This window comes from Mus caroli, chromosome 4 (assembly GCF_900094665.2).
Source record: "Mus caroli chromosome 4, CAROLI_EIJ_v1.1, whole genome shotgun sequence".
NCBI classification, from domain to species: Eukaryota; Metazoa; Chordata; class Mammalia; order Rodentia; family Muridae; genus Mus; species Mus caroli.
In genome coordinates this window covers 106,889,685-106,905,319 of record NC_034573.1, presented here as the reverse complement: position 1 = coordinate 106,905,319, position 15,635 = coordinate 106,889,685, and the positions used below count along the sequence as shown (strand labels likewise).

The window sequence follows — 15,635 nt, the reverse complement described above, 5'->3', positions numbered from 1 at the left end:
AGCAGATATCTGCTGGTAAATAGAGTGTTGGTGTCCTCCCTCCCGTTGGAAGTCTTTTCCCAGTCTGGACAGCGTTCAGTCCCGCAGGCAGTGTGTACCAAAGGGATGAATGGAAGAATCAAAGGGCGTCCTGCAGCCGACGCGGGCGCGCCCGGAGCCCCGCCCCCTTCCGCTTCAGAGCGCGCGGCGGGGCCGCGGGCGGGTCTTCGCGACCGTTCGCCAGCGCGTGCACGGCAGGCCGCGCTCTGTGGGCGGCAGGCGGGCTCGTCGGGCACGCGCGCGAGGGGCGGGCCGGGCGGGCTGGCGGGCGGGCGGCTGGCGGCGGAGCCCGCGGCGGCGGCGGGTGGCCGGCCGAGCGTGTGCCGGGCGGCGGAGGGCGCGGCGGCGGCGGCTATGCTGCCTCCGTGAGGCGCGCCGGGAAGGTCTCGGCGCCTCAGCCCACAGGAAGCGCGGGGACACCGCAGGCCCGGTGCGGGTGGCTTCGAGTGCCCGCCGGGCCATGTTGGCCGCGGAGCGGGTTTGCCGCGGCAGCGCTGCGGCCGGGGGCCGAGCCAGGCCGGCGCAGTCGCGGTGCTAACGCCCGCGGGGCCCAGACGCGGAGATGAAGCGGAGCCGCTGCCGCGAGCGGCCGCAGCCGCCACCCGCCCGCCGGGAGGATGCGGCTCCGCGGACGGCCGAGTTGCCCCAGCCGCAGTCTTTGCCCCCGCGCCGGCGAGCGCCGCCCGGGAGGCAGCTACTGGAGGAGCGGAGCGGGCCTTTGGGGCACGACAGCAGGGAGCAGGTAAGGTGGGCTGGGGTCCGCCAGCGAGGGTGGGCGCCGTGGGGGAGGGGTCCTCGCGGGAGGATCGGGCTACGGTGGTGAGGGTGGGGACTACTGAGTCGGTTAGGAGGAGTGGGAGGTCTGACGAGGATGAGGAAAGGGGAGTGGAGAAATGAAGGTGGGGGCCTGGAGTTGCAGTTGGACCTGGGGTAGGGCGGGTCCGAGGAATGAATAAAATGGTCTTGGGGGGTAGCCTGGGGCTCTGGATGGAGAGAATGGGTGCTGGAATGTGGGCAGGGTGAATGAGCAGCAAAGAGTAGGTTTACTAAATGGAGTTATCTAGAGGCGTGAATAGTTTTAAGGGAGAAATGCCAGTTTGATAGTGTTGACTGGTCTTAGAGTTTATCCCCACAGTTATAAAAACGGGGCATTCGCAAGCATTCTCATTTGGTGGCCATTATACTTTTATAAGCAAGTATTCAGAATCGTTAACGTTGTCCTCAGTAACTATCTACCACTTTAAAACCACTATAAAAAGTGCCTGAATGTGTCCAGTCTCAAGGCCGGCGCTGTGGACAGAGAATCCGTAGATGAAGGCTCTGCTTTCTAGTTTACCCTTAATGGGAAAAGAGATAAAATGTAAAAGTACTCATGGGATTCTCGAATGTACAGGATGTGTAATTTAGTAGACAATAGTAGGTGTATTTATGAGTAGGGGTTAAAGGTCGCCAATATCAGGATAAACTTGCTACTCACAGGTGAAGGAAGTTCAGTGAAACGAGATTGACAGGGACATTGTAAGATACGTGATCTCGTTGGATTTTTAGAAAGAATGTTCTGTAGTAATGAACTCCCCTGACAGCATTGCTTTTGTACAGCTTTGCTTCAGACTCCAGTTGAGACCCCATCTTTGAGGCTTTGAAGTTCCAGGTCTCCTATTTTGCTCCTCATATAAACTAAATGTTCCTATGCATCATTGCTTTGAATTACACTCTGTTAGCCTATGGTTTTAAAATTTTCCGATTTTTGTCTCCCCACTTGATTCTCTGGGTCTTTGTCATGGCTTCTAGACTGCTGACTTGTGTACTCCCCCTCTAGTACCCGTTCAAAACTTTTGAAATATATTTCCTCTTCTGACTTAGTTTACCTGGTGAGGTTGACCTTAATGCATGCTTCAGTAAAGTGCTTAAGACTGTTTGATTCTGCCCCGCCCTTATTTTTTTTTTTTAAGTATTTTTTTTATGATTTACTTTTAGTTTTTATGTGCACTAGTGTTTTTCCCTCAGGTATCTCTGTGTGAGGGTGTCAGATTACCTGGTAATGAGCTATAGACAGTTGGAGCTCTCACATGGGTGGTGGGGAATTGAACCTGGGTCCTCTGGAAGAGCAGCCAGAGGCTGAAACTCTCTCCAGCTCCGATTCCCCTCTTTTAAAAAAGATCTTTTTATTTTCACTTTTTTGCACCTATGAGTGTTTGTATGTTAGTGCATCATATCGTTTGGAAACCAGAAGAGGGAGTCATCTCTCTTGGAACTAGAGTTGCAGACAGTTGTGAGCTGCTGGTGGCTGCTGCGAACTAAACCCAGGTCTTTTGCAAAGCAGCAAGTACTCATAATTGTTGAGTCACTTCTCCAGCCAGCTCCCTCTTTTTTAAAGATAATTTCTATATTCACACATCCTTAACAGTCACAGAGAAAGAACCGGTTATCCTTTTTTCTGAGGCTACATCGTTGGTACACACACCCTTTTGTCTGTTAAAAGTCTTACTTATATTGTTCTTTGCCTTATAGCTTAAATAAAAAGTATAATTTTCTTGAAATGTGTAATTTCCTCTCTCCTAATATGCTTTATCTTGTTGCCTTTAACCAACAACATTTTTTTTTTGGGGGGGTGCGAGTTTGGGGACAGGGTTTCTCTGTGTAGCCCTGGTGCTGTCCTGGAACTCACTGTGTAGACCAGGCTGGCTTCAAACTTAGAAATCCACCTGCCTCTGTCTCACAAGTGCTGGAATTAAAGACGTGCCAATAACCTTCTTGAATTTGTATTTTATGTCAGTTTCTTCCGTGTGTGTGTGTGTGTGTGTGTGTGTGTGTGTATTCCTAATATTATGGTTTGCCTTGTATACTTAATGCTTTCCCCAAACTGCCTTCAAGGTCATGAGTAACTTTTTTTGGCTTGCTTTTTAAATTGAGATTTGATGTAGTTTAATGCATTAATCTAAGGTTCATTTAGTGTGAAATTTTACAGACAAATATAACCATAGATCCATTATTCAGGCCAGGGTGGAGGACGTTTCTAGTTCTCTTACTTTATCCTACTGATTACCCTTTGTTACCGCAGTTAACCACTTTTCCCACCCCAACAGCATAGATTACTCTTTAGCTAAAACTCATATAAATAATATTGTGAAGTTTGTACTCTTTGTTACTGAATTATTTCATTAAAATAATTCCTGTGCATTCTTCTGTGTTCCTTATAGAAACACTTTCCTTTTTCATTGTTGTATAATTTTCCACAGTGTAGCCATACTAAAACTTATTTTGCAACTTAAAATAAGGTGTGTCTGCCTGTGAAAACATTGTGAAAGAGTTACAAAGAGAATTCTGCTAATGGGTCAGTGAATTTGTTTAAAATGTAATTAAATTTGATAGTTTTCCCTAGTTGTCATCTTCTCACTATGTGAACTATTTGCCATTGTTGACCATGTGTTGTAGTCCTGCCAACCCTCCTCCTGGGAATATTCATCTCACTAGTGTTTCTTGGACTGTTCTCCTGTGCTTTTTTTCATTCCTTTCTTAAAACATTCTTTGAAGGTAATATGCTTGGTCCTAATGTTGGTTCTTTCTTGTCCACCATTCTTTAGCAAGCTCCTGCATGGCAGGGGATGGCTGGAGAGCAAAGGTCTGTAGTCTTTCATTCATATATTGATTATAGAACCTCCTGGTAGAGGCATTTGAGTCTTTAAGCCTGATTGTCTCTTTAGATCTATGTTGCTAACTTTGTGCTTAGTGTATCAAAACAAAACTTAGTTCTATGGAGTGGGGAGAAAGGGAAAGTATATGTGTGTGTGTTGAGTCAGAGGACACCTTTGGATATAATTCTTCAGACACCATCCACCTTTTTTTTTTTTTTTAAAGATTTTATTTCACACCTTCTTTCTTTCTTTCTTTCTTTCTTTCTTTCTTTCTTTCTTTCTTTCTTTTTTTTTTTAGCTTTTTGAGACAGGATTTCTCTGGGTAGGCCTGGCTGTTCTGGAACTCTTTCTGTAGGCCAGGCTGGCCTTGTACTCAAAGAAATCCACCTGTCTCTGCCTTCTGAATGCTGGATTAAAGGCATGCACCACCACTGCCCCAGCTTATTTTCCTTTTAAAAATTATGTGTAGATGTGTGTTGCTTGTGGGTATGTGTATAGGATTTCAGGTGTCTTTCAAGGTCAGAGAAGGTGTTGGGTACCTCAGAACTGGAGTTATAGGCAGTTATGAACCTTACAGTGAGTGCTGCAGGCTCAGTTCAGGCCATCAGGTAGAGCAGCAAGCATTTTTTAACAGCTGAGTCATTCTCCCACCTCCTATTTGTATTTTGAGACAGAGTTTCTCACTGCCCTAGAGCTCATCAAATAGACAGTGCAAGCTAGTAAGCCCTGCAGATCTGTCTGGTTTTGTTTTTTAAAAAACAAAACAAAACAAGGCCTTACTGTTTGGCCCCTGGCTGCCCTAGAACTGATTAGAAGATCAGGTTGGATTCACACATACAGAGATCTTCCAGCCTTCACCTCTTATGTGTTGGCATTAAAGGTATATGCTATCATGGCTGGGTTTGTTTCTTTTTTTTAAGCTTAAGAAAAATATTTTTTGTTTGCTTGTTTGTTTATTGTATGTGTGTGTCTGTGTGATGAAACATTTAGAATCTTCTAAGCCAGGTGTAATGGTACACAGCTGCAGTACTAGTAGGACTGGGAAGCTGATATAGGAAGCTCATGAGTTCTAGGCCAACCTGTGCTATGTAGATTCTTTTTAAATAATGACAAAAACCCTCTTCAACTTTAGATGTCTGTTGTGTTTATTGTCATTGCTAGTCACTCCTTTATGTAGTATAATACCAGAATTTATGAATTTTTCTGTCTTCGGAGACATATTAGCTTATTATTCACAGAATAAAGTGTGAAGACCTTGGCAGTCAAGGTGTACTTGAATTGTTCACGTAAAGAATTTAGATGCCCCTCTGGGTTTCTTAGCGTCTGTGCTTTTGTCCCCCTCTGCTGAAATGAGCTTGTTTTCTTAGTAGTGAGTTCTTAGAAGTTCACACTGTATTATTTATCTTTGTATACACAGGTTCAGAATAAATAAAAATAACTACTTGAGATGTAGTTATCTGTGTGAATATTTGTTAGAAACAGATGATTGCTTAGTGGATATCCTAACTGGCTGTCAGTGTCTTATCAGTGAACAGACTTCTCACAGGCTGTCTTCTTCACTGTCTTGTCTCCAAGCCTTTGAATTTTGTTTTGTTTTGTTTTTGGTGTTTGAACTAGGGTTTCTCTGTGTAGCATTTCATGTCCTGCAATTTACTCTGTAGACTAGGCTGGCCTCAAACTCAGAGCTCTGCCCACCTTTGCCTCCCAAGTGCTGGGATTAAAGGTGTGCCTCAGCTCTACCTGGCTTGTAATATATTCTTTTATCCATTCCTAGGTATGTCATAGATGCTTAATAAGTGTGGAATGAAAAAAAAACTGTTCTACTCTTTCCTGTTAATTTGTGTTATATAATTCCTATTACTTTATCTTTCTTTCTTGGGATCAGCTTTAAATTTGTCTTAAAGTCACTGACACAGTAATCATGATAAAACATTTTTGCCTTTTAGCCTTAGATGCTTTAAAACCTACTGTATTTAGGGTTCTGAAACATTTTAGCCTTCCTTCTAGCCTATTGGCCAGAGGTAGTGGAGAAAGAAGGTTAATACGAAAAGGGTATTGTGGACCTGTTTAGACGTAGTTCTTTGGGGCAGTTTCACTCTTCATTGTTAAAATACCAGTAGTTCAGTTCAGTAGCAGACACCAAATATGAATCATTAGCTGCAGCACAATTCAGCAGAAACAGCAAGGCTCTGCTGAATCCTTAGGAGTCAGCCCGAATACCTGGAGAAGTTCTTCGGTGCATTTCTCTCTTTGATGAAGACCAGCAAAGACCAGTGAAGAAGTGAACTATTGCAAGGCATAATAATGCAAGAGCATCCTCTCACTATTCGTGGGGTTTACTTATACTCTTTCTAACCATCTTGTGCCTTCTCAGCAAAACATCACATACCCTCTCTTACAAGACAGCCTCCAGAAAAACATCACGTGACACAAACTGAGTTGTTAAAGAAACCAGAAGTTTCCACTTTATGCTGTCTATTAGATCCTGCACTACAATCCTTTACAGTACTACCACCTCTAAAAACGGAAATTTTTATAGGAAAACGATGGCTTATCTAATGAGATAAAGCAATATGAATTTAAAATTTATTTACGAATGAATCAATGTGATTTTATCTGTTGATACTATCTTTGCTTTCCTTATACTGATCTTACTCATCTAAGGCCAACCTTAGAGTTATGTTGGAGGCATTGTAACACTTTAGAGTATTCTAGAAAGTGGGCTGGAGAGATGGTGGTCTTGTAGAGGACCCTGGTTACTCCCAGCACCCACAGTATAGTTTACAACTATTCCAGTTCCAGGAGATGTGATGCCCTCTTCTGGCTTCCATAGCCATTTGCTCACACCTGGTATACATACTTACATGCAAGCAAAACACTCACATATATAAACTAAAAAAAAATTAATCTAAAAGAATAATGAAACAAAACTAGAAAGCTATGATGATCAGAACATCATGATATTGTCATAGAAATAGACATATAAACCAGTAAACTAAAATGGAGAACCTAGAATCTAGGTGTCTACAGGTAATTTGTTTTTGATGAAGGTGCTAAGTATGTACATTGAAGAAAGGACAATCTCTTTCATATGTGGTGCTGAAAAGTCTGGATATGCACACGCAGAAGGAAACTAAACTCCTTTTCTACCCTTCAGCTCCATACAAAAAAATCAACTCAGAATAAATTAAAGAGTTAAATACAAAACCTGGAACCATTAGAAACATGTTTATGGGACATCTTTCATGATAGTGCACCAGGCAAGGGTCTTAAGATCTAACGTTCTGCAACAAAAGCAAAATTTGAGAAATGGCTTACATCAAATTGAAAAGCTCCACACAGTTATAGCAACAGTGAAGGGGCAACTTATGGAATGGGAAAAGGCCTTTGCCAATTATCTGATTTAGGGGATAATATCCAGAATATATAAGGAACTATATGTATAAAAGAAAACACAAAAATGAGAACTTTTATAAGTCTATCAATCCTATTATTTGGGATTATATACCCAAAGGAAATTAAATCTATGTATCTCAGAGAAAGCAGCAACCCAGGTTTATGATGGCTGTACTTAGAGAAGATAGAGAATCAACTGTTAGTTAAAATGTGATATGTGTACACACACACATACAAAATTAAGCTATGAAAAGATGGAAGCTTATAATTCATAATGGATAAATCCAGAGGACATATGGCACAGAAAGTACTGTGTGGTCTCACATGCCAGTCTTATGGAAATAGAAAATAGTGATGAAGATGGAGAGATAGGAAGAGATTGGTCAGTATGAACAAAGGTGCAGTTGTATATTGCATATTTAAAAATACGAAGTTTATGTTTCACTATAATTGTTTCGGGTGATGGCTTTATTAATTGCCTTAATTTGATTATTACACACCATGGCCATTTATTGAAACAATGTATTGTATCATACATTTGCATAATTATAGTAAATAAAAACTTGACTAGGTGTGATGACACATATCAGTCTTTGCTACTTTGTGGAGTCTTCTTTTTCCCCCTTTCCTTCCCAACTCCCCTGTAGTCCATGAGGAAATGCGACACACTACGAGGAAGCGTAATGAGTTTGCTAATTCATTCAAGCAGAAGTTTGAGGAATATTTGTGGGAATGGATTTTTTAAGGGTGTGGGATAATGGTGGAAGGAACATAAAACTAGATCAGGCTGAGTTTACTGACATGGGCCCTTTGAGGGGAGATTCTAGGTTTAGTATGGAAGTTCACACAGTTAAAGGTATCAGAAGTAAATTTGAATGGTTGGCTGAAGTGTTTATGACCTACTGAAAAGGAGTGGGAGATGCCTGATTTTCCTTTGTTTTAGTGTTGATGAACAGATTTTAAGACTCAGGGAAATTGCAATGCTAAAGTGGACACATTGTGTAAAACCTAATCCTCCACAATGGGAAGGCCCAGAAGATATGCCCTTTATGAGTCCTATAAGACGCAAACTGGTGAGAGGGGCCCCGACACATTTGAAGAGTTTTGTTCTTGCCCTTTTCCTTGTGCCAGACCTTAGGGTTGGAGATGCTGCTACTCAGTTAGATGAATTAAGTGCAATGGGTTTAATTGGGCTCTGAGGTAGCAAGGGTCAGGTGGCATCACTGAATCGCCAGAGACAAGTTGATCGTAGTTATTATAATGGACAGCGTAGACAAAACGATGTTTATAATGACATAGCCCATAATGGTGAGCACAGGAGAGGTGAAATTTATAATGGTGTGACTCATTCAGACTCATTCATGGTGTTTCCAGGCATGAAATAGATAGGAAGCCTACTGCATATCTGTTTGATCTGTATAAGCAGAAAAATTCTCAAACAAATGAAAGAAAGGCTACATTGGATCCTGGCAAAAGGCAATCTCGGCCAATGAATCAATTTCCAGACTTGAGCCAGTTTGCAGATCCAGAACCCCTTGAATGAAGGAGTGGCCAGGTTCCCCTGAGGAAGGATCTTGATAAGATACTTAAAGGTTTTACTGTTAGCCTTTCTCCAGTTCTTCCCCAGAGGGACCTGTGGCCTTTTACAAGGGTAACTGTGCACTGGGGNAAAGGAAATAATCAGACTTTCCGGGGTCTGCTGGATACTGGCTCTGAATTGACGCTGATTCCAGGAGATCCCAAGAAATAGTGTGGCCCTCCAGTTAAAGTAGGGGCTTATGGAGGGCAGGTGATTAATGGAGTTTTGACTGATGTCAGACTCACAGTAGGTCCAGTAGGTCCCTGAACACATCCTGTGGTCATTTCCCCAGTTCTAGAATGTGTAATTGGGATAGATATTCTTAGAAATTGGCAGAATTCTCACATTGGTTCTCTGACCTGTGGAGTGAGGGCTATTATGGTTGGAAAGGCTAAATGGAAGCCTTTAGAGTTGTCTCTGCCAAAGAAAATAGTGAATCAGAAACAGTATCACATTCCTGGAGGAACTGCAGAAATTACTGCCGCCATCAAGGACTTGAAAGATTCAGGGGTAGTGGTTCCCACCACATCTCCCTTTAACTCTCCTATCTGGCCAGTGCAGAAGACAGATGGATCATGGAGAATGACAGTTGATTATCGAAAACTAAATCAGGTAGTAACTCCAATTGCAGCTGCTGTACCAGATGTAGTTTCGTTACTTGAGCAAATTAACACATCTCCTGGCACCTGGTATGCGGCTATTGATCTNGCAAATGCCTTCTTCTCAGTACCTGTCCATAAGATCACCAGAAGCAACTTGCTTTCAGTCGGCAAGTATACCTTCACAGTTTTGCCTCAAGGATATATTAACTCCCCTGCCCTGTGTCATAACTTAACTAGAAGGGATCTTGATTGTTTATCTCTTCCATAAAATATCACATTGGTGCGCTATATTGATGACATTATGCTGATTGGACCAAGTGAGCAGACAGTAGCAACCACTTTGGACTCACTGCTAACAAATATGCGTATCAGAGGATGGGAAATAAATCCAACCAAAATTAAAGGACCATCTCCCTCTGTGAAATTCGTAGGAGTCTAGTGGTGTGGGCCATAAAGAGATATTCCTTCCAAGGTGAACGAAAAGTTATTGCACCTGGCCCCTCCCACCGCCAAGAAAAAAACACAATGTTTAGTGGGTCTATTAGGATTCTGGAGACAGTACATTTCTCACTTGGGTGCGCTACTCAGACCCATTTACCAAGTGACTTGTGAAGCTGCTAGCTTTGTGTGGGGCCTGGAACAGGAGAAGCTCTTCAACAGGTCCAGGCTGCTGTGTAGGCTGCTCTACCATTTGGACCATATGACTCAGCACACTGGATGGTACTTGAGGTGTCAGTGGCAGATAGAGATGCTGTTGGGAGCCTCTGGCAGGTCCCTGTAGGTGAATCACAGAAGAGACCTTTGGGATTTTGGAGCAAAGCTCTACCATCATCTGCAGACAGCTATTCTCTCTTTTGAAAAACAGCTCTTGGTCTGCTATTGGGCCTTAGTGGAAACTGAATGTTTGACAATAGGACACCAAGTTACCATGTGACCTGAACTGCCCATCATGAGCTGGGTGTTATCAAACCCTCCAAGTTATAAAGTAGGACATGCACAGCAGCAGTCTATTATCAAATGGAAGTAGTATATATGTGCTTGGGCCAGAGCAGGTCCTGAAGGCACCGGCAAGTTACATGCAGAGGTTGCTCAAATATGGTTTCTATTCCTGTTACAATGCCATCTGCTGCCAAGCATGCTCCTATAGCTTCATGGGGTGTTCCCTATGATCGGCTGACTGAAGAAGAGAAGACTAGGACTTGGTTTACTGATGGCTCTGCAGCATCATCACTTTATGCAGGCACCATCCAGAAGTGGACAGCTGCAGCATTACAACCCCTTTCCAGGACAACCCTGAAAGACACAGGTGAAGGAAAATCTTCACAGTGGGCAGAACTTTGGGTAGTACACACGTTTGTTTGGAAGAAGAAATGGCCTGATGTACGATTGTTCACTGACTCAATGGATTGGCTGGATGGCCAGGGGCTTGGAAAGATCATGATTGGTAAACTGGTGAGAAAGATATCTGGGGAAGAAGTATGTGGATAGATCTCTCCAAATGGGCAAAGGATGTGAAGATATTTGTGTCCCATGTAAATGCTCATCAAAAGGTAACTTCAGCTGAGGAGGAGTTCAATAATCAAGTGGATAAGATGACCTGTGGACATGGATAAGTGGACAGTCAGCTTCTTTCCCCAGCCATCCCTGTCATTGCTCAGTGGGCACATGAACAGAGTGGCCATGGTGGCTGAGGTGGAGGTTATGTTTGGGCTCAACAACATGGACTTAAACTCAACCTGGCTACAACTACTACTGAATGCCGGATCTGCCAACAGCAGAGACTAACACTGAGCTCCAGATATGGCATTCCTCGAGGTGACCAGCCAGCAACCTGGTGGCAGGTTGACTACATTGTACTGCTTCCCCCATGGACAAGACAACATTTTGTTCTTACTGGAGTAGATACTTATTCTGGTTATGGATTTGCCTTTCCTGCATGTAATGCCTCTGCTAAAACCACCATCCACGGACTGACAGAATGCCATACCCATCATCATGGTATTTCCTTGGTCCAGGAATCAAGGGCTGGAGAAGGGAATAGTTCCACTCACTATCACTCCTAGTGTCCCTCTAGGAAAATTTTTGCTTCCTGTTCCCACAACTATAGGTTCTGCTGGCTTAGAAGTTTTGGTTCCAGAGGGGGAATGATCCTACCAGGAGCCACAACAAACATTCCATTGAACTGGAAGCTCAGACTTCCCTAGTCATTTTTGCTTCTAATGCCCTTAAACCAACAGGCTAAGAAGGGAATAACAGTGTTAGGAGGGGTGATAGATACAGATTACCATGGGGAAATTGGATTACCTCTCCACAATGGAGGTAGGCAGGATTGTCTGGAGTGCAGGAGATCCCTTAGGGCATCTCTTAGTACTACCATGTCCTGTGATTAAAGTCAGTGGGAAACTACAACAGCTTAATCCAAGCAGGATGGCAAGGGATGCAGACCCATCTGGAACGAGCCAATACCTGCTGAGGTGCTTGCAGAGAGTAGAGGAAATACAGACTAGGTAGTAGAGAAAGGTAGTTAATAAATACCAGCTAAGACCATGTAATCAGTTGCAGAAATGAGGATTATAAAGTAATATGAATGCTTCTGTTTTACTTGGTTAATAATACATTTGTCTTTCTTCCAATTTCTTTAACATTAATTGGTGTTTAAGTTGAGATACTAAAAGAATGTTCCCAAGGGACATTGCCCCATTGTAAGTTTACAAATGTGTTTGCGATTGTACGAGGAATGGTTATATCATGTGAGGCGTATTCATGACTTTGTTATTGTTTCATGTGGACATGAGATATTATTTGTGTCAAGTTGATGAGGGGTGGATTGTAGTGGCTATTCCTGGTTGTCAACTTGACTATATCTGGAATGAACTACAATTCAGAATTGGAAGGCTCACCTGTGATCCTCATCTTGAGGCTGGGAGATACAAGTTTTGACCCAAATCTTGGCATGGAGATCTTGAAGCATAGTGGCTATGAATCCCAGGAGACTTAAGGCAAGGAGATCTCTGACTTCAAGGTCATCTGGGACAAAGCAAGTCCCAGATCTAGGCATTGTGGCACACACCTTTAATCTGGGCCACACCTTCTGCTGGAGATCCACATGAGAACATTGGAAGAAGGAAGATTCTCTCTGTGCCTTGTGGGACTGAGCAACTTCTAGATCCTTGGACTTGCATTTACAGCTGCTGCTGACCATTGTTGGAGAGTTGGCCTATAGATTGTAAGTCATTAACAAATTCCCTTACTATATAGAGACTACCCATAAGTTCTTTTTTTGGTTTTTTGAGACAGGGTTTCTCTGTGTAGCCCTGGCTGTCCTGAAACTCACTCTGTAGACCATGCTGTCCTCAAACCCCTACATCTGCCCCCCAGGTGCTGGGATTAAAGGTGTGGACCACCACTGCCTGGCCCATAAGTTCTTGGACACTAGAGAGCCCTGACTAATACAATGTGTATGGGTGTTTTGCCTTTATGTATGTCTGTGTGTCATATGTCCACAGAGGCCAAAAGAGAGCATTAGATCTCCTGGAACTTGAGTCACAGACATTTGTGTGCTACAATTTGGGTTCTGGGAGTCAAACCCTGGTCCTCTGCAAGAGCAGCCAGTGTTCTTAATCACTGAGCCATGTTTTTAGCTTGCCCAAATTAAACTTTTTATGTTCACTTCCCAGTCTGTGTCTTTCCTAGTCTTTCCATATTACCAAATAGCACCACCATTCATATTCATTAAGTTATTCAGACCACATCTTGGAATCTCACTGATTATGTGTGTCTGTGTGAGTATGTGAGTGTTCAGGTGCTTGTGGAGTTTGTCCTGTTAGGCACTGAACTCCATTCTTCTGGAAGAGCAGCAAGAACTCTTTCCATCTCTCCATAATGTTGTTGTTGATGCAAGGTCTCACTATGTAACTCAGGTAGGCCAGGGACTCATTAAATAACAGAGGATCGCCTTAGTCTCAAATCTCTTTTTAAACCTAACAAGTACTGATTTGATTTGTTCCTTTTTATTTTTTTAGACTTCTTTATAGTGTATCTGTGTGTATTAGGGTTTTATTGATGTAAAGAGACACTGTCCCCATGACAACTCTTAGAAAACATTTAATTGGGGCTGGCTTATAAGTTCAGAGGTTTAGTCCATTGTTGTCATGAAGGGAAGCATGTGGTGCTGTCAAGGAGCTGAGAGTTCTACATGGGATCTGCAGGCAGCATGAAGGGAGAGGGACATTGGGCCTGGCTTGGGCTTCTGAAAACCCAAAGCCTACCCCCAGTGACACACTTCCTCAAACAAGGCCACATTTCTCAATAGTGCTACTTCCTATGAGAATATGGAGGCCATTTTTCTTTTTCTTTTTCTTTTTTTTTTGGTTTTTCGAGACAGGGTTTCTCTGTGTTGCCTTGGCTGTCCTGGAACTCACTCTGTAGATCAGGCTGGCCTCGAACTCAGAAATCCGCCTGCCTCTGCCTCCCGAGTGCTGGGATTAAAGAAAGGCGTGTGCCACCACGCCCGGCCAAAGTAACAATGAGGCCATTTTTCATTCAAAGCACCACACAGTACGTGCGTGCGTGCGTGCGTGCGTGCGTGCGTGCGTGCGTGCGTGCGTGTGTGTGTGTGTGTGTGTGTGTGTGTGTGTGTGTGTGTGTGTGCGCGTGCGCTTGTACCTCCAAACACAAGTTAAGGTCACAGAATAAGTTGATGGAGTTGATGCTCTCCTGCTATGCAGATTCTAAAGATGGAACTCAATTATCAGTCTGTGTAACAAGTGCCTTTACCCACTGAGCCAAGCTGCTGGTCCTGTGATTCTGTTCTTAACCTTTCATTTTACATCTAGTCCCTCATGTCTGTTAGGTACTACATTCAAATTGAGGAAACCACCCTACTCATTTCCACCATTTCTCTATACTGTCAGACTGGGTAATGGTGGCCCCCATGCCTTTAATCCTAGCACTTAGGGGGGAGAGGAAGGTAGATCTTTGTGAGTTTGGGGTCAGCCAAAGATACACAGACAAATCCTGCCAAGGGCTGGTGGGGAGGGGGGAGGTAGAACTACAGAATCTACAGTGTTACCCCATTAGATCTTTCATGTAAATTCCTATGAGTTTCATAACTCATCTTCTGTTCTAGTCTTAGTGGTCTCTTCCTTTTGTGATATTTTACACATAGATTAAAATCATTCTGTAGAACCTTAAGTATGAGCTTGTCACTTTACTAAAAAATCTTTACAGTTGTTTCCTTCATAATTTAGATCAAAGTCCAAAGTGCTGTTGACTTTGTCCTGTAAGACTTTATGAAATCTTGCCCTTGGTCTAACTTCCTCATCTTGTTTACTAGCTCTAGTCACAATGGCTGCCTTGGTGGTCCCCAAGTATAGTAAACATTTCTGTCTACCTGAGAACATTTTAAAAAAATTACTATTGCTTTAGGGATTTTTTCCGTATGGCTTCTGTATCTGGAATCTCCTTTTCCAGATGGATGTGTACAGATGGTTTCTTACTTTGTTCATGTCTGTTGAGATAATGCTTCATTTGTTGTTGTTTTGTCTGTTTATTTTATTTTATTTTATTTTTTGAGACTGTTTTTCTCTGTGCAGTCCTGGCTGTCCTGGAACTCATTCTGCAGATCAGACTGGCCTCAAATTCAGAAATCCACCTGCTTCTGTCTCCCAAGTACTGGGATTAAAGGTGTGCATCACCACTGCCTGGTGAGATAATACTTTTTTTTTAATAGTTTAATGTATTTTAATAGCAAACTTACAGGAACAGCACAGAGGACAGACAACATTAAAAACATGTACTTGTATGTAGGGCAACTCAGTTAGAAAAGTATAGTGAATGGGTGGAATCTACTGTGTGATAAAAATGCTACGAACACCATTTAGTTGCCGTCAATAAGAAATTACTTATTTAAAAAAAATCCAAATGCTGTTATTGTCCAGAAAATTTTAACAGGTTTATTTATAATTGTTATAAAGTTGAACTGTTGAAATGTGTTCACCAAAACATTTTGCTTGCATTAACGCTTTACATCTTGCATTTATATTAAAAATTCACACACAAATAAACATGGAGAAACTGCCAATACCTGATTCTGTCCCCTCTGTTTCCACTCGCAATCATATACTTAGGTCCCTTTGACCCATGGAAAAAATATCTAACATTCAGAACTACTGATTACAGGAAGAAGAGGAAAATTTTTTTTTAAAGAATGAAATGTTTCCCCTCATAATTGACTCTTAAGCACGTTCTCGCGTATGCGGCTTGCTAGCTGGATATCTTTTGGCATAATTGTTACAGGTTTGGCATGGATAGCACACAGTTTGGTATCTTCAAAAAGGCCAACCAGATAGGCCTCACTTGCCTCCTGCAAAGCACCAATAGCTG

General features: G+C 42.8%; 1 protein-coding gene across 6 annotated transcripts in view; it reads left to right on the top strand.

The window, feature by feature from the left end:
• The first annotated feature begins 293 nt into the window (after window positions 1-293).
• Mast2 (microtubule associated serine/threonine kinase 2) overlaps window positions 294-15,635 on the top strand; it is a 156,675-nt gene continuing 141,333 nt past the window's right edge. For 2 of the 6 annotated variants that reach the window (XM_021159308.2, XM_029475989.1), the window contains exon 1: window positions 294-781. In XM_021159308.2, the coding sequence (XP_021014967.1) occupies window positions 602-781 (180 nt within the window). In that variant the 5' untranslated portion in view covers window positions 294-601. The remainder of the gene's footprint in view (window positions 782-15,635) is intronic. The other 4 variants (XM_021159305.2, XM_029475988.1, XM_021159307.2 and 1 more) reach the window with 3 other exon arrangements.